The following is a 26,504-nucleotide window of genomic DNA, read 5'->3' on the forward strand; positions in this document are numbered from 1 at the left end:
ATATATTTTCATGTAAAAGTTCTTAGTTTATTAATCGTCTCATGAAAAATCTGCACAGTCACCACAGATACAATCACTGCAGAGTCTTTACTCCTTCTGTTGTCCAATCTACAGCTCACTTTTTCCCAGCACCAACATTGGCCTTTGCAGTCCTCTTGACTTTCTTCATTCTGTTCTTCGTTCCTTTTGCTGTTTCCTTGAGGTGTTTTTCTTAATGCAGGCCATGTCTTGCATGTCTATGTTAGGGTTCATTTTTCTTTCTGTAGTCCAAGGAATCGTAAATCCTGCCAAAGCCAGTTGTCTTGCCACTGCCAAAATGGATTCTGAATCCACATCCAAAGATGACATCTGGTGTGGTCTTGTACATTTTGGCTAGTTTTTCCTGAATATCTCTCTTAGCTACTTTTGCCTTCCCAGGGTGAAGGATGTCGATGACCAATTGTTTCTGCTAAAGTAGTTGGTTGGTCATGAACTTCCTGGTCTGGAGAGCTACTGTGTCATTTATGATGGTTGCTGATCTTCAAGCAGCCAGAGAGGAAAAGAGTGAAATATTTTTATATTAATTCTTAGGTATATTATGGAATCAGATGCACAACTTTAATGAGTTTTTAAGCAAAATGGGATATTTTGATTTCTGTGTTGTATTGGAGAAGTTTAAGAAGCCTTATCTTTGCTAATACACTTAAAATACTAGTATGCCTTCGTATATTGTATTTCACTTTTTTGAGTCTGAAAGTGTTAGGATAAAAATTACAATATTTAACATGAAAACATTTTTATTAAGGTAAGGCATCTGTAGCACAATAGTTGATCTAAAGAAAATCATGTATGACTTTTGGAGGTTACTTTTTTAAGATTGTTTTCTCCCAGAATGGAATTGGATACATGTTTTTGCAAGCTGTGGAACTGTTTATTACCAAACTGTGTTAACAAGAGCACAGCCCTTCTTCTGTAGGCTTTACAGTAGAGAAGTTACCCTACTGGTATACAAGCCTCGAGGACAGAAACAAAGGAAAATGGGTATTGCTAAAAAATTTAAGTTTTCTTGTCAGCAAATAATTTTAATGCTGTAGAATTGACATTTCCTCTCTGATGAAGTAGAACTTGACTTTTAAGGATGTTTTTGTGTTTGATTTTTACATCACTCAAAGGAATTCTGAGTCTGATTTTTCTTAACGTTTAGTATTTTCCAGGATAATGAGGTTTTAGAGGCATTTTAACTTGCCAAAGTGCCATGCTTACGGAGTAACATCAGTATACAAAATAGTTGTGTAGTGCCCTAAGAACTAACGAACCTACTGAGATTCCTTACCAAGATGTGTCGTAGAAATTGGGGAAGATTGGATATAGAGAGTTAAATATTGGCATATCAATGTCTGTGTAGGCAAACAGAGTGGCCATTATATTCACTTCAATGGGTGCTTACAACAGGGTTGGACACTAGCATCTTTTATTGAAAACCAAGATGCTAGAGTTATTCTTTTGTTTGTTGAAAAATGCTTTGTAAGCCTTAATTTTTGAAAAGAAAAAGGAACCCACTATTCTTATCAACTTGTACATTTTGAGTTTGCATTTTTTAGTCCTCCTTTTGTTGTTTACAGTTCACTTGCAGAGGTTTTCTTTTATGTTGAGTCTTAATCAAAACACTAAATATTCTAGAGTTATTAAAATATAGTAAAAAGACGCTATACCAGTGGTTCCCGATATGCCTCCAGATGAGAGTCTATCAAAAATTTTAAAAGAAAATATATGCTTACCTATAATATGAGGCCTCTTAATAGTCTAACTAAAATGAGTTGGCTTGTTTTTGGCTACAAGTATGTCAACTCCAAGTAGAAATCTACTGGTTATAAGTTCACAATTAAGTGAATATGGGAAAGTGAAATTTTTATTCAGTGAATGAGATTATTTGGTGGGCAAAATCAGTTGACCCTGGAGCAGCAGTGGAGGTTATGGGTGCCAGTCTTCCTAGAAGTCAAAAAAATCTGTGTGTAATTTTACAGTTGGCTCTCTGTATCTGTGGTTCTGCCTCCTCAGGTTCAACCAACTGCAGGTTGTATAATGCTGTAATATGCATTTGTTGAAAAAAATCTGTGCATAAGTACACCCATGTAGTTTAAACCTGTGTTGTTCAAGGATCATCTGTACTTAGAAGTATGAGGCCCATGGGGCCATTTTTTTTTTAAGGCATTTTGGGTAACTTGAACATGGATTAAATGGGTTACCGAACCAGGTTTGTTTGCCTGATGTGCAGCAAGCCAAACGCTGAGACACCGAGGTTTGCAGCAGAGAAAGGGGTTATTCAGGAGACAGCCAAGTGAGGAGACAGGAGACAGGAGAGCAGATCTCAGATCTGCCTCCCTGAAGGCAAGGGGTTTGAAATATTTATGGGATAAAGAAGCAGGGTGGTATTAGGCATGGGGAGGCACCTGATTGGAGGTAGGGTGGTATTAGGCATGGGGAGGCACCTGATTGGAGGTAGGGAAAAGGTGAGGTAATTGGTGTTCTTTGCAGGCATATCTGAGTTACATGCTTCTTCTTGAGATGCATGTTCAAAAATGGAGGCACTTAGCATGATCTGAGGGGGGAGTTTTGAGTCCTCTGATGTCAAAAGGTCATTTATTGGACACCTTTGCAGGCCCAGTTTTAGGGTCAGTGGTCCCAACCAAAAATCTTAGCCGGCTTGAACTGGATAAGAGCTGACTCCAAGTTTCTGGAAAACAGCATAAGCCCCCAATACTGTAGGGACCCATACGACAGAGGTGTTATCTATAGGTGGTGGTTAAGGAGCCAAAAGAAATAATTAAGATGAGCTTGATCAGTGAAAGCATATTACAATCGGGGGTTTTTAATAAGCTGTTCCCTTAGCTGCTGTTCTGTAAGACAAGCTCAAGAATTTCTTTTAGTCATCAGTTTCTGTTAACCTATGGGACAGTTTCAAATGGTTGACCATCTCAGGAGTAATGAGCAGTTACTTTACCATATTCTTTGTGGCAGATTGTATTTTCTAAAAGTAGTTGTAACAATGTGTCCCTTCTCACATGTTCTTGTGACCTTGACCATTCTCTCATCCTGAGGTGGAGTTATGTTCCCTTCCCTTGAATTTGGGTGTTCTTGTGAATCACTTGTGAGCAATAAGGTGAGGTCAGAAAAGGTGAGCTTCCATCCAGCTCACCAAAATACTGGTCTTGAAGTCTTCAACAGCTTTTCATCAGTATAGCCTGAGATTGCCGTGCTATAAGGAAACCCAGACTGCCTCATGTGGACAGACCACGTGAAGAGGCTCTAAGATAGGAGCTAGAACTGTTCAGCTAAAACTGCTTATTTGAGCCATTCCCAAATTCCTAACTCTCAGAAACTATGAGAGAGAATAAAAATGATTATTGTTGCTTTAAGATGTTGTTTTAGAGTGATTTTGTTACATAGCCATAGATAATCAGAACACTACTTTCCCTGAATCTGCTACTATATACTGAGATTTGTCAGTGTACAGATGTACAGTTAGTGATATACCACAATGATTTGTTCTGGGATCTGAACATTAACTTTATTTTGGTCTTTACCTTTGATATATAAAGCTTTTTTTCTATCATTCTTTCCTGTACCCATTTGGAAAAGCCATTCCATCCTTAACTATTTAGTAGAATATATTTTGGTAATTGAAACTGTCATGTTTGTTGGAAAGTGTCCATGATATGTTTATTATGTCATGAGAGCATATGATCATCTTTAGAAGGCCTTTTGCTCTGTACCTTAATTTTAGTTACTATGGTATTTGGCCTTCTCTTAGTTTCCTAGGGCTGCTGTAACAAAGTACTACAAACTGGGTGGCTTAAAACAACAGATATTTATTGTCTCACAGTTCTGGAGATTAGAAGCCCAAAATCCATGCTCTGTCCGAAACCTGTGAGGGAATTCTTCCTTGCCTCTTCCTAGTTTTTTCTTAGCAATTTTGATATTCCTTGGCTTGTAGCTGTGTAATTCCAGTCTCTGCTTTTGTTGTCAGGTGGAGTTCTCCCTGTGTATATCTATGTCTTTACATGCCTCTCCTCTTATAAGGACACCAGTGATGTTGGATTAGAGACCCATTCTGCTCCAGTGTTATATCATTTACCTTAACTAATTACACCTTCAACAACCCCATTTCCAAATAAGGTCACATTCTGAAGTCCTAGGGATTAGGATTTCAACATATCTTTTTAGGGGGAACACAGTTCAATCCATAACAGGCTTCAAGGGAGATTGATATAATTATATGTTAACCATTTAAACATTTTTACTCCAGATTAGATGTGAATGGGGTTTTTAATCAGTGACCATGAAGCTCTATTCTCTGCAGTTTAGGTCCCCTTTCTCTCTAGCATACATACATACTACACATAAAATTTGATAGTAGTTTTTTACTGTTTACGCTCATTGACCCTTTTGAGAATCTGATAAGAACAGTGGATTTTTCCTCTAGAAAAAATGTACAGATATATGCACGAGAGTGCACACTTGTACACACACACATAAACACACTCAAAACAATATTTTGCATGAAACTTTAACACGTTCTTGGATTTCCCCGCCACCCCCCAAGCCTGTTCATGAACTTCTGGATTAGAGAGTTATTAATTCCCATCAGTTACAGATACCTAATTTCTATTTCCCTTTTAGTGGAAAAGCAAACGAAAAGGAAAAATAATGAGGAAGCAGAAGTATGTATATGGAATCCCCTCATGGTCATTGTAGCTCAGTGCAGCTTTTTGGGGAATTTTCATAATTCTGTGATATTTACCATGTGCGTAGTCTCTTTTCTGCTTCCATTCCCGTTCCCTTAGCCATGTATTATAACCTTTGGCTACATAAAATTATAAGTAACGTTATACTTTTATGTAGAAAAGAATAATCTATGTAGTTTTAGACCTGTACACAGTATATAAACAAAGCTTTGTATCCTGCAACAGTGTTGGGTTAACTCTTGACCTCTTTAAATTCTGTGTTATTTTTTGATTATTATATCAAGATTTTTTTGAACATGGTAGCGGTCTAGGGTTTCTGAGACTGCGACAGGGTTATATTCTGTGCTCTTCTTCACTTGTAGCCTTTTCTCCAAAATAATATCGCCCAAGCTTCACCCCTGAACATCTTATCTTAATGGGCTCTCTTTTTAAAAATACGTATTTTTAGGTACACCTTGAAAAAGGCTAAAGGTCATGTCTTTGTGTTGTGTTTAGTCTCTGACATATCTGTGTTTCTGAAGCCTGTCATTCATTTATTGTTTTTGTTTTGAAAATATTATATCAATTATTTACTGTCCATTTTAGAGTGATATGCATAGTAACTCTAGTAATAGTGAAATCATAGGCAATGGATATTTAGACTGTGCTGGTTTCCCATTGATGCCTTTCTTAGTAGTTCATTTTTCTGAATGTAGAATATTCAGAATCTTTATTTAGAACAGGGGTTGGCAAACTGTGACCTGCAAACTGTTTTCCTGTCTTTGTGAATAAAGTTTTATTGAAACAGAGCCATGCCCATTTGTTTACTTACTGTTCATGGCTGATTTTGTGCCCCAAATGGCAGAATGGAGTAGTTGCTACTAAGATTGTATGGCCCACAAGCTGAAAATATTTACTACTTGACCCTTTACAGAAACCTTTGCCAACTCTTGGTTTCGAATATTTTGGAATTAATTCCCCCTCTTTTAAGGATATTTGAAATTCTTTTATTTATTTTACTTCTTCAGCCATGGAATCTAAGGAATATTAAAAGACCATTTAGCTCAGCATTCTATCTACTGCTGCTTGAATTTCCTCCAGTACTCCTGCCAAGTGGTCCTCCAGCTTAGAGGTGTAGTAGGATTATGAGACAAAACAGCATTGGATGTGTCTGTGTTAAACACAGAATTGCCCCTGATTGGGAGTCAATCAGTGACTCTCAATAAAAAGATAGATGAAATAGCTTATTCTTTGTCTCTTTGCTCTCCCCACTGTCTCCATTGGTAGGTTATTTACTTTGGGTTTGTTTACATGCTAGAGGCACAGAGGAGTCACTTTTTAAGAGGAAGACAACTAAGTAGATCCTACTTTAAGGTGTAGCTGTAGGTGGAAATTTATAGGAAGCTGGAATGAATGTTTAGACATTGTCTAGAGATTTTCATATTCAGTGCTTAGTTTCCCTAAATAAATTTATAGCAGCTAAAACAAGGAACTAAGAGTTCTTACAATTACCTTTTGTCAGTTTTTAGTGTATGTTCAATAAATACTGGTGCAGAAAGAAACATATAGGTAGAGCCAGTCTCACTGCAGAACTTCACTGCAGAACTGTGTTTGGTAATTCTGTGTACTTGACTCCTTGGTGAACATGGTGAGCATAGGGGTCCTCTCAGGAGATGGGAGAGAGTGGTATCTGATCCAAAGATCAACATTATCCAGACGGGGGAAGAATTTCTCACATTCCATTTAGGAAATCCAGCCTGCTAAAGTCTTGTTAAACAACAGTTTCATAGTTAAAACATCATCTGGTTTTTAATCTAGTAGGTTTGCCATCTAATAAAGAAATGAAATAAAAACTCAAGTAATAAAGATTAGCAGAAGAAAGATATTACACTTTTTTTCTTAACACAATGCTCGTCTTTTATTTTTCACTTTAGAAAAGATTTTTCGTACTTTTTTTCTCATAGATGAAAGTGAGTTTGTAAATTGTTAGAGGACAAAAGATAGTATAGACTGGCTAATTGATGGGAAAATATACGCTTTCAATTTTTTTTTGGTACCTTCTGATTTTTCTATTTACAGGCTCTACCTGTATGTTTCTTTCTGCACCAGTAGTTTAAAATATATAACACATGCACTTTGTACATAATTTTAAATTGTGCAAAAGGATATATAGTGTGTATAGTGAAAAGCAAATGCCCGTCATTTCTCTTCCCTAATTATCCAGTTCTCCCTCCCAGAGGCAACCATTATTACCAGTTTTCTGGCTTTTTTGCCAGAAAAATCTGTGTATTTATAAACATATGCATTCATTTTTTCATTCCTTTTCCATAAAAGGTGGTATATCATACAGAATATTACATCTTGGCTTTTAAAGTTAATCATGAATGCTGTGTTTCATATCAGTATAAGTTGAACCACCTCTTTCCTTCTTTAGTCCTCAGAGGTTTGGTTTAAACCTACTTCTCCTAAAATCATTAATTTCCTTCCCAGAATTAAAAAAATGGGTATATGTGCATGTGACTGTAACAGTATACAGTCCAGAGATAAAGTAGCTATTATTTTTACTTTGATAATAAAAATTTTTTCCTAGTCTAAAAATTACACTCATAACTAAATGATTATTTCCATAAAAAAAGATAATTAAAGTATTTTAGACTGAAATATTACAGATCAGACTGACTGCTGAGGGACCACAGAGAAATCACTGCCAAAGAAGTATGGGGAAGATGAATAAGGAAATGTAATTATGTGCCCAGCCTTAATCCTTACACAGATGCTATGAAGTGAAGGGGTGGGGATGTATATGCTGTCTATATGTTTTAGAAATGAGGAAACTACAGAAACAAACAGATAAGTAAGCTCACCCCCAAGATAAATGGATGAGCCTGGATTCCAGCCCAGCCCTGCTAGACTCAGAGCCCAAAGGTCCCCACTACATCATGGCATTGGGTTATCTGAAAGGCTTGTTTCCACAAAGGGGGCCTACCTTGTTTATCAGGAAGCAGTTTATAACAGGGCCGGATTCAATAGAGTACTGAAAATGGCTTCACTAGAGACTTAATTTCTTAATAGCTTATGTAAGGGAGGAAGACTTTTCTTCTATCCTTTTATGTTCTAGGACTGATGCCTGCAAATTAAACTGACAAAAGACATTAATAGAAAAGGCATATGTATATTTTTAAAATGTGCATAAAGGCTTCACAGAAAAGTGAAAACCCAAAATAAGATGGTTAGACTTGAGAGCTTATATACCATATTAACAAAGGGCTATAAATTATGGAGAAGTGACTAGACAAAGGAAAAGGAGTTTGGGCTTCTAGGGGCAATAAATTGTGGGAAGGTAAATATGTGGGAAAACGAATAGAAGGTATCGGTTGCTAACATTCCATCTTCTTCATGGCCATAAAACTCACCCAGAGAGTCCTCATTATGGCAGCCCTCATTTCTTGAAAGTTTCTGCTTTTAATCAGATGAGGGAAGCTCTGAGAAGAATTCTTTCTGCATCTGTTGAATCTCAGTTCCTTCAGCTCAAAGTAACCCATGTGCTATTAGTGATAAGCTTTGGGGTGTAAATTCTGATCCCATACTCCCTTACACAGAACTCACTGTTTTTCAAAGGTAGGTAAGTGTGATACATAGTATATATATTGGTACAGATATTTGCATATATTGGTATAGATATTTATAGAAACATGTTTGAATTTTGTTATTAATCTTAAGCAAGACCTTAAGAAGCTCTCAGAGCTTCTTGTCTTTACCTTATCTTATTACCTTTACTGCCTTGAGTTTTTTGTTTCTAGTCTTCCAATAAATAGTTCTGTTTAGAAAAGTTCTTTCAGTGGGTCGGGTAGAGTAGAGTTGGAAATAAATCCACTAACCTTCGATAAGTGTGTATTTCTTAACCTGAGAATGATGTCTTTTTATTCAAACTGATAGTGGCAATAATTAAGTCCGCTTCGGTGTTCTTGTGAGTCGAGTTCTAAGTTTGACAACAGACCTTTTCCTTTCTCATTCTCTTTGTTGGGTGCCTCTGGAAATGGCCTTCAGGGAAATACTGGTAAAGTCTAATTGCTCTTGAGCTTTAATTGTTTAAGAGTCTACCTGAACCAGTTAATAGTCTCATTTCTAAACTGTGTTGCTTAATTGGCCCATCAGCTTTTACTGTGAAATGATGTGGAGTTTTAAGGATTTTTCAGCCAGAATTTGCCTTATTTCATATGCTAAAATTTTCTGTGGAGCAGGTTCTTGACTGTTATATGCCAAGAAGACTCTGTAGTAAAGATACTGTCCATTTCCTCTTATAGTGAATCATACAACTTTAGAAATGGAAAGGAAGACCATCTGTTCCAGCCTCTTCACTTTCCTGCAACTTCTCTTCCAGTGTTATGCACTCACTCCTTACCCATGAGTTGATGCCTTTACCTCACTGTAGGACAAGTGGAAACTTCTTATACTCTCTATAAATGTGGAATTTAGTTAGAAGATACTGGTTTAAATTTGCCTCTGTCTATATATAGGTGCTGAGTGACCTTAGGCAAGAAACATTATTAAGAAGACTTGTAGGAAATTGTAGCGGAAAGCATGAGAGATATAGTTTTTCGTGCTTAATCTCTCCTTTTCCTGTCTTCCTTTTATTATTTATTTTTCTCATCACTAATGACTTCTGTAAAGCTTTGCTTCAAGCCCATGGACCCACCTCGTTCCTCTCACCATATCCTAATCTCCATGTACTTTGTTCACATTTGTCTTTCTGCTTAGCAAGTTTCTGAAACAACTACTTGACAGTATATTAAAAGTTTTAATTAATTTGAGTTGTTTTTAGCGGTAATATAGGCAAAGGAATTCCCATTTCTTGGCACTAAAGAGCTGCTTTTTTTGGCAGATTTTTGTGGTTTTCATGTTACTGTAATACCCCAGTCTCTCACTTTGATTGCTTTGTCTATTTAAAGAACTCTTTTTTAAAAATTTAAGTTTATATTTTTAGTTTTTTACACATATCCGCTTTTTTGGATTTTCCTCCCATCTAGGTCACCACAGAACACCGAGTAGAGCTCCCTGTACCACCCAGCAGACTCTCACCAGTCATCCACTTTATACACAGTATAAAGAACTCTTTTTTAAAAAGTTGAAAATGAGAGAAGGAACTTGTCTCTAATTATTTATCTTAACTAGGTTTCTGAAAGTAATGAGACAACATGATTGGCTTGCCATTAATTTTAGGACATCTATTAAGAGACTACAATTATGTTACAAGGGTGCAGTTTATATTGATTGGGTGAGTGCTATCTTAGAATTATCTGTGGTTTCTCCATTTACATCCATTCCAGGCTCTTTTTGCCCATAAGCCTGCATGTTCTCCTTTTATAGATAAGGAAACAGGTTAAGAGTAGTAGGTTTATCTTAGGATCTCATGGCTTCAAAGTGGCAGAGCCTGGACCTCAGCCACTAGCAAGTGAAGGTATCTTAGTTTAAGTAGCTTTATAATATATTCTCTTAATGTAAGTTTATGTGCATAATATAAAACCCACTAGGAAAACCCACTTTAGCAAGAAAGCCTCTAAAGTAATTGTGATATTTGGTACCCACCATTTTGCTGGTCTTCTGAAAGATTTCTGCCTCTTTAACTATTGAACCATAGGATAAGGCACTTTTTGAAGAAAATACCCAGCTGCCACTGCTAGGTGGTGTATCCTAAGGCATCTCAAGAACAGTGAAAATAAATATGAATCATGTTTCACAGCTTCTCTGCCCTGGCACATGGAATAATATTGCTGCTTTTCTCATTACTGCAGTGCTGCAGCTACTTTTTAAACAGCTGATAGGAGCTTTAGATATTTTCCTGTGTAAGTAGAATCATACAGTAGGAACCTAAACAGCATGCTCTGGAAGGATTGGCAGCATTTCTTTCCTGGCTTCTGCTTTTCCTGTAGCTTTTGGCCATACTAGCAGGACTATGTGGAAGATGTGATAAGTCTAGACTTTCCTTAAAAGGAGTGCTCATATGCACTTACTTTGCCAGTAAGTTAATAGGGTAAAGTATATTGGTGGGTGGGGGAATCAAGAATACCTGGAGACAGAGTTTAAAAATACTTGGTGCTTGTAAAGTTTTTGGGTGGGGTAATCAAGAATACCTGGAGACAGAGTTTAAAAATACTTGGTGCTTGTAAAGTTTTTGGTTGTGTTGTGATAAAGTTGGGGAGCTGTGGGAATCTGTTCTTTCTTCCATGAAGAGAACCTTAAGGATAAAATCACATGCAATTAGCTTTAAGCTAGTTACCTGAAACTGGTAAGACGTAGTTTCATTCTACAACTCTCTTAGCAAATAATCTTTATACTGTTAAGGAGAGAGTATTAAATTCGGTAAAAATTTTCTGTTGTTTGGTTTTAACAGATTTTTATAGGGAGGGTGTCCTGGTAGGTGAGGAAGGGTTGAGCCAATCGTTTTAGGGTTGAGCCAATCACATATTCAGGCTATAAATCCTCAATTATTAAAGGGCAAACTGCTTAGTATCTTTTTCTGTCTTAAATGCATGTGTACACCTATGGAAAACTTTCTGGTTCCTGGTATCTGGTAGGTGCTTAATAAATATTTCTTGAATAGATTTTTACATATGAAGCTCAGAGAATTAAATAACTTGTTCTAGGTCATGTGTCTAGGACACTGTGTTTAATATATATTTAGTATGTAATTGTCATTAATACTTACCAGATTTGTTAGGTGTATTGATGCAGAATTATTCTTCATTTCTCCCCTATGACAACATTTTAATGCTCTATAGTTTTAATTAGGTTTGGGGGTCAATGAAGTCTTGAAATAGTCTTATTAGACCTGAAGCAGATTATAAGTAGAGTAACCATACTGTGAAAACTGGAACACTTTCGAGAAGAGGGGGCTCTAATCAAAGTTAAGCTGGAATAATGTGTAAAACCAGGCTTATTCCAGGAAAACCAGGACATATATGGTCACCCTATATTTACTTTTATTTTTTACAGTAAACTTTTTTTTTTTTTTTTTTTTGCGGTACGCGGGCCTCTCACTGTTGTGGCCTCTCCCGTTGCGGAGCACAGGCTCCGGACGCGCAGGCTCAACGGCCATGGCTCACCGGCCCAGCCGCTCCGCGGCATGTGGGATCTTCCCAGACCCGGGCACGATCCCATGTCCCCTGCATCGGCAGACGGACTCTCAACCACTGCGCCACCAGGGAAGCCCTACAGTAAACTTTTTATTGACGTGTAACATACCTTCAGAAAGTCCATAAATCCTGTGTACAACTTGACGAGTTTTAAAAATGAGCCACCCAGATCAAGAAATAGAACATAACCAGTATCCCAGAAGCCTCCCTCACACCCTTTTTGGTCACTACCTCTTCCTCCCCTGGAATATAACCATTGTTCTGACTTTTAACCGTAGATGATTTTTGCCTGTTTTTGAACTTTATATGCATGATATCATACAGTATACACCTTTTGTGTCTGGCCTCTTTGGCTCAGTGTTCTCTTTGTGAGCCCCATCCATGTGGTGTGTAGGATAATTCCTTCATTCTCATTGTTTTTTAATATTCCATTGTATGAATATACTATAATTTATGTAATATACTATTGACCAGACATTGGGTTTTTAAAATTTTGGGTCAGTAGGAATAGTGCTCCTACAAACATGTAAACATTGTTTATGAGTCTTTTGGTGAACAAATGTACTCGTTTCTGTTGGGTATATAATCAGGAATGGAGCTGCTACATCATATGATATGTGATTGTTTAGCTTTATTAGGTTGTACAACTTTTACTAAGTGTTATAACTATCTGTACTTCCTCCAGCAGTAGATGAGAGTTCCATTTTTCTCTCTCTGAAACTTTACCAATACTATGTATTGTCTGTCTTTTTCATTTTAGCCATTCTGGGGACAGTGTACCAGGATCACATTGAGATTTGATAACTAATGAAGTTCAGCCCTTTCTAAATTTTTAAAACTATATTTTATTTTTATTTATTTATTTTTGGTTGTATTGGGTCTTTGTTGCTGTGCGCAGGCTTTCTCCAGTTGTGGGGAGTGGGGGCTACTCTTCATTGCATGCGCGGACTTCTCGTTGCAGTGGCTTCTCTTGTTGTGGAGCGTAGGCTCTCGGTGCGTGGGCTCAGTAGTTGTGGCACACAGGCATAGTTGCTCCGTGGCATGTGGGATCTTCCCGGACCAGGGATCGAACCCATGTCCCCTGCATTGGCAGGTGGATTCTTAACCACTATGCCACCAGGGAAGTCCTCAGCCCTTTTTTATGTGCTAATGGGCCATTTGGATACTCTCCCTTATGCTTCCTTTTCTGTTCAAGGCTTTCCCATTTTCTATTGTTTTTTTCACTTCTCCTTATTCATTTGTAGTTCTTCATATATTCTGGGTAGTAATCAGTTGTCATTTATACATACTACTGCAAATATCTTTTACCTGTTTTGCCTTTTCTCTCTGTTAATAGTGTTGTGGGATGAACTCAGTTTTAGTGTCTTCCAGTTTATCAATATTTTTCTTTTTTGGTTAGCACTTCTTGTGTCCTATTTAATAAATATTTGCCTACCCCATGATCATGGAGATGTTCTGTGTCATCTTCTAGAATCATAACTATTTTACCTTTCACATTTGGGTGTATAGTCTGTCTGGAATTCATTTTTGTGTGTGGTGTGGTATAGAAGTCAAGATTCATTTTTTGCTATATGGACATCCATTGATTGTACTCTTCTCTTCTTGTCCCAATACCACATTTCTGTAGCTTTATAATACATCTTGTTACATGGTAATATAAGTTCTCCAGCTTTGTTGTTCTTAATGCTTGTCTTGGCTACTCTTGGCCCTTTGTATTTCTGTAACATTTTAGAGTCTTAGTTTTCATACATAAATAAAAACAGCTTAAATTTTGATTGGGATTGTATTGAATCTAAGGAATGTAGTACATCTCTCCATTTATTTAAGTATTGTTTGATTTCTCTCAATGTTTTGTAGTTTTCCATTAGTATCTTTTACATTTATTTCTAATTTTTGGTGTTCTCAAAAAAACAATAATTCAGGGGCTTCCCTGGTGGTGCAGTGGTTAAGAATCCGCCTGCCAATGCAGGGGACACGGGTTCGAGCCCTGGCCCAGGAAGATGCCACATGCCATGGAGCAGTTAAGCCTGTGCGCCACAACTGCTGAGCCTGTGCTCTAGAACCGTGAGCCACAGCTACTGAAACCCATGTGCCTAGAGCCTGTGCTCTGCAACAAGAGAAGCCACCGTAATGAGAAGCCCGTGCACCACAACAAAGACCCAACTCAGCCCCCCCAAAAAATTCGTTGAGGTGAAATTCACATAATATAAAATTAATCATTTTAAAGGGAAAAATTCAATGACATTTGCTACATTCACAATGTTATGCAGCTGCCACCTCTGTCTAGTTCCAGAATTCCTTCACTCCAAAGTAAAGCTCCTGAAGCAGTTTTCCTCCACTGCCCACTCTCTCCACTCTTCAGCTCCTGCCAACCACCAGTCTGCATTGTCTCTATGGATTTATCTATTCTGGATATTTCATAAAAATGAAATCCTATAGTATGTGATCTTCTATATCTGATTTTTTAAACTTAGTATGTTTTTGAGGTTCATCCCCCATTGTAGTACATGTCAGTACTTCATTCCTTATTATGACTGAATAATATTCCACTATATATACATGATTTGTTGATCCATTCATTTGTTGATGGACTTTTGGGCTGTTTGTACTAGTTGGCTGTTGTAAACACTGCTGCTATAAGCAAGTGTGTATGTGTACTTTTTGAGTACCTATCTGCAGATCTTTGGGGTGTATACCTAGGAGCAGAATTGCAGGGTCATATGATAATTTTTTGTTTAACTTTTTGAGGAACTGCCAAACTTTCCCACAGCAGCTGAATCATTTTTCATTCCCATCAGCAATGTGCATGAGTTCCAGTTTCTCTGCATCCTCATCAGTCGATACTTGATATTTTCCATAATTTTTTGGTGTTTTGGATGGTATTATAAGTGGTATAGTTTTTTTTTAACTTTATTTCGTGTGTGTTGGTGGTGTATAGAAATACATTTGTTTTTTTTTCTGTATAAACCTTGTATCTAGTTCTCAAATTCATTGGTAATTCTAATAATTTACTTACGTATTGTCTGAATTTTCTGCGTACATTTGCATTTCTGATTTCCAATGCTTTCTTTTTTTAAATTTTATTTATTTTTTTATACAGCAGGTTCTTATTAGTTATCCATTTTATACATATTAGTGTATATATGTCAATCCCAATCTCCCAATTCATCACTCCCCCCTCACCCCCCCCGCCACTTTCCCCCCTTGGTGTCCATATGTTTGTTCTCTACATCTGTGTCTCAATTTCTGCCCTGCAAACTGGTTCATCTGTACCATTTTTATAGGTTCCACATATATGTGTTAATATACGATATTTGTTTTTCTTTTCCTGACTGACTTCACTCTGCATGACAGTCTCTAGATTCATCCATGTCTCTAAGATGACCCAATTTCTTTCCTTTTTATGGCTGAGTAATATTCCACTGTATGTATGTACCACATCTTCTTTATCCATTTGTCTGTCGATGGGCATTTAGGTTGCTTCCATGACCTGGCTGTAGTAAATAGTGCTGCAATGAACATTGATGTGCATGTGTCTTTTTGAATTATGGTTTTCTCTGAGTATATGCCCAGTAGTGGTATTGCTGGGTCATATGGTAATTCTATTTTTAGTTTTTTAAGGAACCTCCATACAGTTCTCCATAGTGGTGGTATCAATTTACATTCCCACCAACAGTGCAAGAGGGTTCCCTTTTCTCCACACCCTCTCCAGCATTTCTTGTTTGTAGATTTTCTGATGATGCCCCTTCTAACTGGTGTGAGGTGATACCTCATTGTACTTTTGATTTGCATTTCTCTAATAATTAGTGATGTAGAGCTGCTTTTCATGTTCTTCTTGGCCATCTGTATGTCTTTGAAGAAATGTCTATTTAGGTCTTCTGCCCATTTTTGGATTGGGTTGTTTGTTTTTTTAATATTGAGCTGCACGAGCTGTTTATATATTTTGGAGATTAACCCTTTGTCTGTTGATTCATTTGCAAATATTTTCTCCCATTCTGAGGGTTGTCTTTTCATCTTGTTTGTAGTTTCCCTTGCTTTGCAAAAGCTTTTAGGTTTCATTAGGTCCCGTTTGTTTATTTTTGCTTTTATTTCCATTACTCTAAGAGGTGGATCAAAAAACGTCTTGCTGTGATTTATGTCAAAGAGTGTTCGTCCTATGTTTTCCTCTAAGAGTTTTATAGTGTCTGGCCTTACATTTAGGTCTCTAATCCATTTTGAGATTATTTTTGTGTATGGTGTTAGGGAGTGTTCTAATTTCATTCTTTTACATGTAGCTGTCCAGTTTTCCCAGCATCATTTATTGAAGAGACTGTCTTTTCTCCATTGTATATCCTTGCCTCCTTTGTCATAGATTGTTGACCATAGGTGTGTGGGTTTATCTCTGGGCTTTCTGTCCTGTTCTATTGATCTATATTTCTCTTTTTGTGCCAGTACCATCATATTGTCTTCATTACTGTAGCTTTGTAATATAGTCTGAAGTCAGGGAGTCTGATTCCTCCAGCTCCGTTTTTCTCCCTCAAGATTGCTTTGGCTATTCGGGGTCTTTTGTGTCTCCATACAAATTTTAAGATTTCTTGTTCCAGTTATGTAAAAAATGCCATTGGTAATTTGATAGGGATTGCATTGAATCTGTAGATTGCTTTGGGTAGTATAGTCATTTTCACAATATTGATTCTTCCAATCCAAGAACATGTTAAACATCTCTCCATCTGTTTGTATCATTAATTTCGTTCATCAGTGTCATATTGTTTTCTGCATACAGGTCTTCTGTCTCCCTGGGTAGGTTTATTCCTAGGTATTTTATTATTTTTGTTGCAATGGTAAATGGGAGTGTTTCCTTAATTTCTCTTTCAGATTTTTCATCATTAGCATATAGGAATGCAAGAGATTTCTGTGCATTAATTTTGTATCCTGCAACTTGACCAGATTCACTGATTAGCTCTAGTAGTTTTTTGGTGGCATCTTTAGGATTCTGTATGTATAGTATCATGTCATCTGCAAACAGTGACAGTTTTACTTCTTTTCCAATTTGTATTCCTTTTATTTCTTTTTCTTCTCTGATTGCCGTGGCTAGGACTTCCAAGACTATGTTGAATAATAGTGGTGAGAGTGGACATCCTTGTCTTGTTCTTGATCTTAGAGGAAATGCTTTCAGTTTTGCACCATTGAGAATGATGTTTGCTGTGGGTTTGTCGTATATGGCCTGTTTATGTTGAGGTAGGTTCCCTCTGTGCCTACTTTCTGGAGAGTTTTTATCATAAATATGTGTTGAATTTTGTCAAAAGCTTTTTCTGCAACTATTGAGATGATCATATGGTTTTTATTCTTCAATTTGTTAATATGGTGTATCACATTGATTGATTTGTGTATATTGAAGAATCCTTGCATCCCTGGGATAAATCCCACTTGATCATGGTGTATGATCCTTTTAATGTGTTGTTGCATTCTGTTTGCTAGTATTTTGTTGAGGATTTTTGCATCTGTATTCATCAGTGATATGGGTGTGTAATTTTCTTTTTTTGTAGTATCTTTGTCTGGTTTTGGTATCAGGGTGATGGCGGCCTCATAGAATGAGTTTGGGCATGTTTCTTCCTCTGCAATTTTTTGGAAGAGTTTGAGAAGGATGGGTGGTAGCTCTTCTCTAAATGTTTGGTAGAATTCACCTGTGAAGCCATCTGGTCCTGGACTTTTGTTTGTTGGAAGATTTTTAATCACAGTTTCAATTTCAGTGCTTGTGATTGGTCTGTTCATATTTTCTATTTCTTCCTAGTTCAGTCTTGGAAGGTTATAGCTTTCTAAGAATTTGTCCATTTCTTCCAGGTTGTCCATTTTATTGGCATAGAGTTGTTGGTAGTAGTTTCTTAGGATGCTTTGTACTTCTGCGGTGTCTGTTGTAACTTCTCCTTTTTCATTTCTAATTTTATTGATTTGAGTGCTCTCCTTCTTTTTCTTGATGAGTCTGGCTAATGGTTTATCAATTTTGTTTATCTTCTCAAAGAACCAGCTTTTAGTTTTGTTGATCTTTGCTATTGTCTTCTTTGTTTCTATTTCATTTATTTCTTCTCTGATCTTTATAATTTCTTTCCTTCTGCTAACTTTGGGTTTTGTTTGTTCTTCTTTCTCTAGTTCCTTTAGGCATAAGGTTAGATTGTTTATTTGAGATTTTTCTTGTTTCTTGAGGTAGGCTTGTATTGCTATAAACGTCCCTCTTAGAACTGCTTCTGCTGCATCCCATAGGTTTTGGATCATTGTGTTTTCATTGTCTTTTGTCTCTAGGTATTTTTTGATTTCCTCTTTGATTTCTTTGGTGATTTCTTGGTTATTTTGTAACATATTGTTTTGTCAAAATATGAACAATCCATGTGTTTGTGTGTTTTACGTTTTTTTCCCTGTAATTGCTTTCTAATCCCATAGCGTTGTGGTCAGAAAAGATGCTTGATATGATTTGAATTTTCTTAAATTTACTGAGTCTTGATTTGTGACCCAAGACATGATCTATCCTGGAGAACGTTCCGTGCGCACTTGAGAAGAAAGTGTAATCTACTGTTTTTGGATGGAATGTCCTATAGATATCAATTAATTCTGTCTGGTCTATTGTGTCATTTAAAGCTTGTGTTCCCTTATTAATTTTCTGTTTGGATGATCTGTCCATTGATGTAAGTGAGGTGTTAAAGTCCCCCAGTATTACTGTGTTATTGTTGATTTATTGTTTTGTTTTGTTTTGGCGGTATGTGGGCCTCTCACTGTTGTGGCCTCTCTCGTTGCGGAGCACAGGCTCCAGACGCGCAGGCTCAGAGACCATGGTTCACGGGCCCAGCCACTCCACGGCATGTGGGATATTCCCGCACTGGGGCACAAACCCGTGTCCCCTGCATCGCCAGGCAGACTCTCAACCACTGCACCACCAGGAAAGCCCCGATTTATTCTTTTATAGCTGTTAGCAGTTGCCTTATGTATTGAGGTGCTCCGATGTTGGGTGCATATATATTTATAATTGTTATGTTTTGTTCTTGGATTGATCCCTTGATCCTTATGTAGTGTCCTTCCTTGTGTCTTGTAACATTCTTTATTTTAAAGTCTATTTTGTCTGATACAGTTTTGCCACTCCAGCTTTCTTTTGATTTCTATTTGCATGGAATATCTTTTTCCATCCCCTCACTTTCAGTCTGTATGTGTTCCTAGGTCTGAAGTTGGTCTCTTGTAGACAGCATATATATGGGTCTTGTTTTTGTATCCATTCAGCAAGCCTGTGTCTTTTGGTTGGAGCATTTAATCCATTCACGTTTAAGGTAATTATCAATATGTACGTTCCTATTACCATTTTCTTAATTGTTTTGGGTTTGTTTTTGTTGGTACTTTTCTTCTCTTGTGTTTCCCACTTAGAGAAGTTCCTTTAGCATTTGTTGTAGAGCTGGTTTGGTGGTGCTGAATTCTCTTAGCTTTTGCTTGTCTGTAAAGCTTTTGATTTCTCCTTCGAATCTGAATGAAATCCTTGCCGTGTAGAGTAATCTTGGTTGTAGGTTCTTCCCTTTCGTCACTTTAAATATGCCATGCCATTCCCTTCTGGCTTGTAGAGTTTCTGCTGAGAGATCAGTTTTTAACCTTATGGGCGTTCCCTTGTATGTTATTTGTCGTTTTTCCCTTGCTGCTTTCAATAATTTTTTTTTGTCTTTAATTTTTGCCAGTTTGATTACTGTGTGTCTCAGTGTGTTTCTCCTTGGATTTATCCTGTATGGGACTATCTGTGCTTCCTGGACGTTGGTGGCTATTTCCCTTCCCATGTTAGGGAAGTTTTCGCCTATAATCTTTTCAAATATTTTCTCAGGTCATTTCTCTCTCTCTTCTCCTTCTGGGACTCCTATAATGCGAACGTTGTTGTGTTTAATGTCCCAGAGGTCTCTCAGGCTGTCTTCATTTCTTTTCATTCTTTTTTCTTTATTCTGTTCCGCAGCAGTGAATTCCACCATTCTACCTTCCAGGTCGCTCATCCGTTCTTCTGCCTCAGTTATTCTGCTATTGATTCCTTCTAGTGTATTTTCCATTTCAGTTATTGTGTTGTTTATCTCTGTTTGTTCTTTAATTCTTCTAGGTCTTTGTTAAACATTTCTTGCATCTTCTTGATCTTTGCCTCCATTCTTTTAGCGAGGTCCTGGATCATCTCCACTATCATTATTCTGATTTCTTTTTCTGGAAGGTTGCCTATCTCCACTTCATTTAGTTGCTTTTCTGGGGTTTTATCTTGTTCCTTCATCTGGTGCATAGCACTCTGCCTTTCCATCTTGTCTATCTTTCTGTGAATATGGTTTTTGTTCCACAGGCTGCAGGATTGTAGTTCTTCTTGCTTCTGCTGTCTGCCTTCTGGTGGATGAGGCTATCTAAGAGGCTTGTGCAAGTTTCCTGATAGGAGGGACTGGTGGTAGGTAGAGCTGGCTGTTGCTGTGGTGGGCAGAGCTCCGTCTCCAATGGTTTCTTATTCTCTGTTCCTTTTTCATAGTAGTTTACTCGATGGATGCAATATTCTTGTGAATGACTTGGAGGGTATTTATTAGAATTTAAATTTCCTGTAAATTTTTCATTACCTTAGTTTTCATGGTTGGTTCTGTTGCTTTTCATTTTGGTCCTTCTTAATTTTGTAGATATTTCTTAAATATCTGATGATCCTTAGTTATCCATATTTATGAAGGACTAGTATGATTGGTTTTGGTAGCTGATACTGCCTTCCTCTCAGTTTTCTGAAGCCTGATTTTCCAAGAGATCTTTTCTCCAAGTGGAATTACTGAGAGCTCTGTATGAGTTTGTTTTAAGGGTCAGCAGCAGCCAGATAATCTAAGGACCTAAAATTTATTTCGGGGGCACAAGTGCTCTGAAGACTTTTCTTCTTTTGGTTGTTTTTGTTTCCTTTCTCCCAGTGCCCCACCTCCATTTGTGGATGTACAGAGCAACCTCAAACTTAGCCCTACTTCTCTTTTGTCCTTTAGCAGCCATGCTGGATGTTCTCAGCAGATCTGGATACTAAGCCTGGGAGCCAAAGTTTATACAGGAAGTAAGACTGTCAGGAGTGGCTTTGCTGTTCTGTGAGCAACCTTTAGGTACCTTAATTTCCCTAAGCTTTTATTCAGCTTCTTGATCCTGAACTTGGCGTTTTCTATATAGGGGGTTGGGACAGCTCTTGCCTCCTTATGGTGCTTTCCTATGTTTGTTTTGCTTAGGTTGTTATTTCTTATGCTATGGCTTCTCTATCAGTTTAGTCTCATCTGTTTCTTGTGGAAATTCTTTTTTCTTGCCTTCCTTCCTACCTTCCTTCCTTCTTTTCTTTTTGCTTGTTAATGGGTTTTCAGATTGTTATGAATTTAATTTTTTATAATTGTGAAAAATTTAGATATAAAATACAGGTATCTACTCCTTAGCTTAAACAAAACATAAATACAATTGAAGCTTCTTATTCTCTTTTCTGATTGTATTATACTCTCTCTAATGCATTTATTAATATTATCATGTATATGCATTGCTAAACAGTAAGTAGCATCATTTTGAATGTGTTTGAGCCTTGAATAGTGACATACTGCATGAGTCCTTCTGCATCTTGTTTTTTCCACTCATCATGGTTCTTTTGTGTGTTCATTCTGTTAGTATACTCTCTTTTCTGCTGTTTCAGTGGAATTTGGGTAGGGAGGATAAGTCAGTCTATATATTCCTTACTATATTTCTTACTAAAAGGGAGGTTTAAGTACCTTTTGAATATATTGTCACTACAGACATATAAAAGAAAGGACTTGGTGTTACCTCTTGTTTCAACTGGTGATGATAGGTGAATATGACACCTCACCATGTTATACAAGCTAGGCAATTGAGTCTTGCTGCTGACCTCTATTTGGTGTTATAAATACTTTTGGAGACAGAGAAACACCACTTATTCATGTTTGGTGTTTAACTGAGGTTTAAGTGAAGATTTGGATTCTTATTGCTGAAGGAATTTTTAGAGGTCACTTGGTACAAACTGTACTAAAGAAACCCAGGCCCAGAGAAGGTGAGTGACTTGTCTGAGGTGGTCCAGGTAAAAACAGGGATTAGAAGCCAGTGTTGCAGTTCACTGTACTTTCCACCTTACTGCAATGAGCCAAACGTTAATGTCCCCTTTTGTGTTAACGTTGAACTTTGATTTTTGCCTGTCCTTGAAAATACTTATTTGAATACCAAGAGATTTTCAGTATGTAACAATGAACATAAATCTTTGAAGTTGATGCTTATTTGTCATATTTTCCATAGGATCAGAATGGTTTCAATCCCAGAATACTATGAAGGCAAGAATGTCCTCCTCACTGGAGCTACTGGTTTCCTAGGGAAGGTACTTCTGGAAAAGTTGCTGAGGTCTTGTCCTAAGGTGAATTCAGTGTATGTTTTGGTGAGGCAGAAAGCTGGACAGACACCCCAGGAACGAGTAGAAGAAGTCATTAGTGGCAAGGTAAGTATGGAAAATGATCATTTGGAAGAGAGAAAAAAGTGTGTGTTTGTGCATGTAATTATTGTAATCATCAACAGCTTAGTATATTTCTTAAGTATCCTGAAAAAAATTGGTAAAAAAACCCCTATAAGAATGGCAGTAAACTGAATATGACTTGTGATCAGGAGGAGAAAAAAGCTTTCTTCTTCTTTTTTTTTTTTTTGAAAAAAACTTTCTTCTGTGATGAACAAAATTATATAACAAGTTCTAAATTACCTTTATGGTAAAGGTTTAATGTGTTTTTAGAATATTTGAGGCAGGTTATTTGTAATTACTAGATGTTTAAATAGTTTCAGAATGATAATAATGAGTTAGTTTCTAACTCCTACTATGCTGTGAGACAGTGCTTTGATAACAGTTAAAAATTTGTAAGCACTAATTGCTCCTCACAAAAGTATTAGGAAGTAGCAAAGTCACATATTCCCATTTGACAAATAAGAACATGGTGACAGAGGGGTTATATAGAATACAAGAGTATGTCATACATTTGAACCTTTAGTAAAATATGGCTAAGAAAAAATGGAAATGAGCTGGAGTAAAATTATTTCACAGTTATAGGCTTTAGAATTTATCTGACATTCATTGTTAGTAAGTTTGGTATAGTAGCTATGTAATTTTTTAGTTATTAGGTGGGTATCTGGTACCTTTTAACCTTCTAGGGCAGCTGTGACTTATGTATAAAAAAACAAAAAAGACCAAAACTAGAAACCTCTGAGTTACTCTGAGCAGTGAAAGAATTGCTGAAAAGTATCAAAAGATATGTTGATTAATTATAGATTAACAATTCTCTAGAGTTAATAAATAATTTATTAGACATGATTTGTATTCCAGCCTGTTTTGATCTTTCAGTAGAAATCCATAGTTAATAGTGGCTGACATTTATTGAGTGCTTAAGTTGTGCCAGGCACTGTGTGCAAAGCACCTTATATGTATTTAATTATCATGGGAACTCTTCAAGGTAAGTACTGGTCTTATTCCCATTCTACAAGGTCATATAGTTAGTGTTAGAGCCAATGTCTGTGAACGATTGAAACCAGAGCTCATGCTCTGGCAGGGACAGATGTTGATATATCGCATTTTACAAATATGGACAATGAGTCTCAGAGGTGGTTATTTTATCTGAAGTTGTGTAGCTAATAGATGTCGGATATAACGCAGATGACTTGATAACAAATCCCTTTCTACTTTATAGCATTACTTCCCCAATAGATAAGAAAGTAAGGCAAAGATGATGGAACGCTTTGTGATAAAATGGAAAAAGTAATCTTGAGAGTTGGATACCTTACTAGTTGTATGTTGTAGCTGGTACACACTGAGTAAAAATAGCTTAATTTCCCTAAGCCAATGGCAAAAAGCTTGGTGCCCAAGTTTACAAAAATTAAAAGAGAAGATGACAAAAGCAAAAGAGAAGTGCATGAAGGGCAGCGAATAACAGAGGTTAACATCAGAAGGAATAAGAGTCAGTTTATGGGTTAGGGCAGTAGTGGGAAGCTTATCTCCTAGGAGTGATAAAGTATGATAACAGAAAAATAATTAAGAGAAAAAGAGAAGGTACACAATAAGACCTGTACAGAAGTGTGGGAGGGTTTAAATATAACTTTTAATTTTCTTAACATTACAGAGTTATAATAAAATACAATCGCTAATATTCACTACAGTGACTTAGGATAAATTAAGAAAAGGTTAAACTACATTTAGAATGTTTTCTTTACTAAGATGTTACGTTGTTTGAGAATGATTTCCATTCAAATATAATTTTGGTTCAGAAAGATAAACTTCTCTTTTGTGAAGCATCCACGTTTTTCTTGTTTGTATTCCCCCTCCTCCCCATTAAGAGGTAATCCTAGACCTACAGGGTTTTAACAGTGATGTAAATTAATATTTGTTTTTACTTTAAAAAATAAATTGTTTGAAACTATTAATAGGGCATTAAAGAATAAAAATAATATTTACTTTTGTCCCACTGTTTATTGAGTTTGTCCCCACATGAAAACTTTAAATAATCTTTATTTCAACTAGAAAAACTTCTTTTCTCTGAATTACTTTTTAAAACAAATCTACTTCTTTGAGGGCTACTCAGTGACAGTATAGCTCACAAGGGTAGTTATACTCTAGTAACGTTCTTCCAATTGCCCCAAACTCTGGTGCACTTGTGTTCTTCCCATTTGCCCTCCCTTCCACAAAGATGTGAGTCCTGCTACATACTAGAAGCTGTTCAGGTTACTAGAGATACGGCAATGAAGAAAACAAAATCCCAGCATTTGGAATTTACATTCTAGTTAGGGAGACAAGTTAACAACTATATAACATGTTGAATAGTGCCACGTGCTGTTCAAAAGTAAAGCAGAAAAGGGGGATTGAAAGTGATGGAGGTGCTGCTTTAGATACGATGGTCAGAAAAAGTTCTCTCTGAGGTGACGTTTGGTCAGAGACCTGAATGATGAAGTGAGGAAGAATCCATGTGGTACGTGGAGGAAGAGTGTTAAAGGTAGAGAGAACAGCACGGGCAAAGGCTCTGAGAACTGCTTGGCAGGTTGGAAGAGTGTCAGAGCAAGCTGTGGTGTTTGCTTTACTGGACTCTGTATAAGGCATGTAAAGTAAATACTAAGTGCGGGAGTATTCCTACTAACACTCTCCTCTACCCAAGTGAGGTTTTTGCCTTTTATAATACAATTGAAATTGTTAATTATTCTTTTAAATTTTTGCTTGTTTGACTTGAGGAAGAGGGCTTCAAACAAATATTTATACTTACACATGAGAAAAATGTAGCAAGTGTTAACTTTAAACTCTTAGATTAAGGAATTATCACATGAACTTTCTATGTACTTATTTTTAAAAGTAAGATGTGGGTTAAATGTGAAAACAGAGAACAGAGTAGTGATTACCAGAGAGGAAGGGGTTGGGGGTAGGGTGAAATGGGTAAAGGGGGTCAACTGTATGGTGACAGATGGAAACTAAACTTTTGTTGGTGAGCACGCAGTAGTGTATATAGGAGTCAAAATATAATGTCCTAATCGTGGAACTTATATGATGTTATAAACCAGTGTTAGTTATCTCAATTAAAAAAAAAGACAAGGGACTTCCCTGGCGATCCATTGGTTAAGACTCTTTGCTTCCACTGGAGGGGGCATGGGTTCGATCCCTAGTCGGGGAACTAAGATCCCGGGTGCCAAGGGGAATGCCCCCCCCCCCACACACACAAAAAGACAAGTTTTAGTCATTTTCATTATTGTTTCTAAATTCTTTAGAGACAATAAAAAAAAGATGAGAGTTAATATTTCAGTATTTACTACCGTAAAATCTAGCTACATAATAACTATGCTTGAAGAATTTGCCATCTTAAAGTGTGGTAGGTACAAAGGTCATTTTCAGTTTTTCCTGAGAACTGGGAAGATCAACTAAACTGTATTCAATATATTTTAAAATTAAAAGTATTTGGTAGCCTAGTGTAAGGACTTTTTAAAAAATGTGATATAATTTATAGCTTTTTTCCAAGTGACTTTTAATTAAAACTCTTGAGCAAATTATTTGATAATGTATATTGACTGCAGTGTATTGCAGACTGATATTATTACCTTATGGCTGTATTTTTTCATATCATCCAAATAGGTTGAAAGATTCTGTTTATTTAAGGCAGTGATTCTCAAACTTTTGATCTCTGGACCCCTTTACACTCTTAAAAATTATTGAGGACTTCAAAGAGATTTTGTTTTTGTGAGGTTTTATTTCAAATATCTTACTGATGTTTTATCGTAGTAGAGATTAAAATTGAGAATTTTTTTTTTCAGTCCGTAACACCTCTTTGTAAAGTTTTGAGACTTTAACAATACCTTACACAGACTACGTGTTAAATACATGTTGAATGATTGATTCAAATAAGATACTGCTATTTAAAACATTTTGCACAGAGCCTGGGCCATAGTAAAAACTCAAAACATGATAGAAGCAGTAATAGCAATGATAGTGATTTAGTACTTATGATAATTGTAGTGCAATATTAATATTGATTTATTTTATACTGGATTGCTAGATCATTCATCGAGTGCTGAGAGTTATTTAACAAGAACAATTTTCCAAACAGTCGGGTATTCACACTGTAGGTATGATCTATGCTTCCCGAGTTCAGCTCTTCACCCATCTTTTTCTGTGTATAGATTTATCAAAGTA

The 26,504-nt window shown here is 36.7% G+C and overlaps 1 protein-coding gene and 1 pseudogene across 2 annotated transcripts in view; one reads left to right on the top strand and one right to left on the bottom strand.

Moving 5' to 3' along the window:
• Positions 1-26,504, top strand: part of FAR1 (fatty acyl-CoA reductase 1) — a 71,764-nt gene that overhangs the window by 11,113 nt on the left and 34,147 nt on the right. Inside the window, exon 2 of the mRNA XM_082844356.1 lies at positions 22,103-22,298. Coding sequence (XP_082700482.1) covers positions 22,110-22,298 — 189 coding nt within the window. The 5' untranslated portion in view covers positions 22,103-22,109. The remainder of the gene's footprint in view (positions 1-22,102; positions 22,299-26,504) is intronic.
• LOC309965569 (small ribosomal subunit protein eS24-like) lies at positions 44-496 on the bottom strand (annotated as a pseudogene). Its single transcript has one exon. The product of its transcript is annotated as a small ribosomal subunit protein eS24-like (transcript).

The sequence above is a fragment of the Leucopleurus acutus genome (assembly GCF_964270905.1).
Source record: "Leucopleurus acutus genome assembly, chromosome: 8".
NCBI lineage: Eukaryota > Metazoa > Chordata > Mammalia > Artiodactyla > Delphinidae > Leucopleurus > Leucopleurus acutus.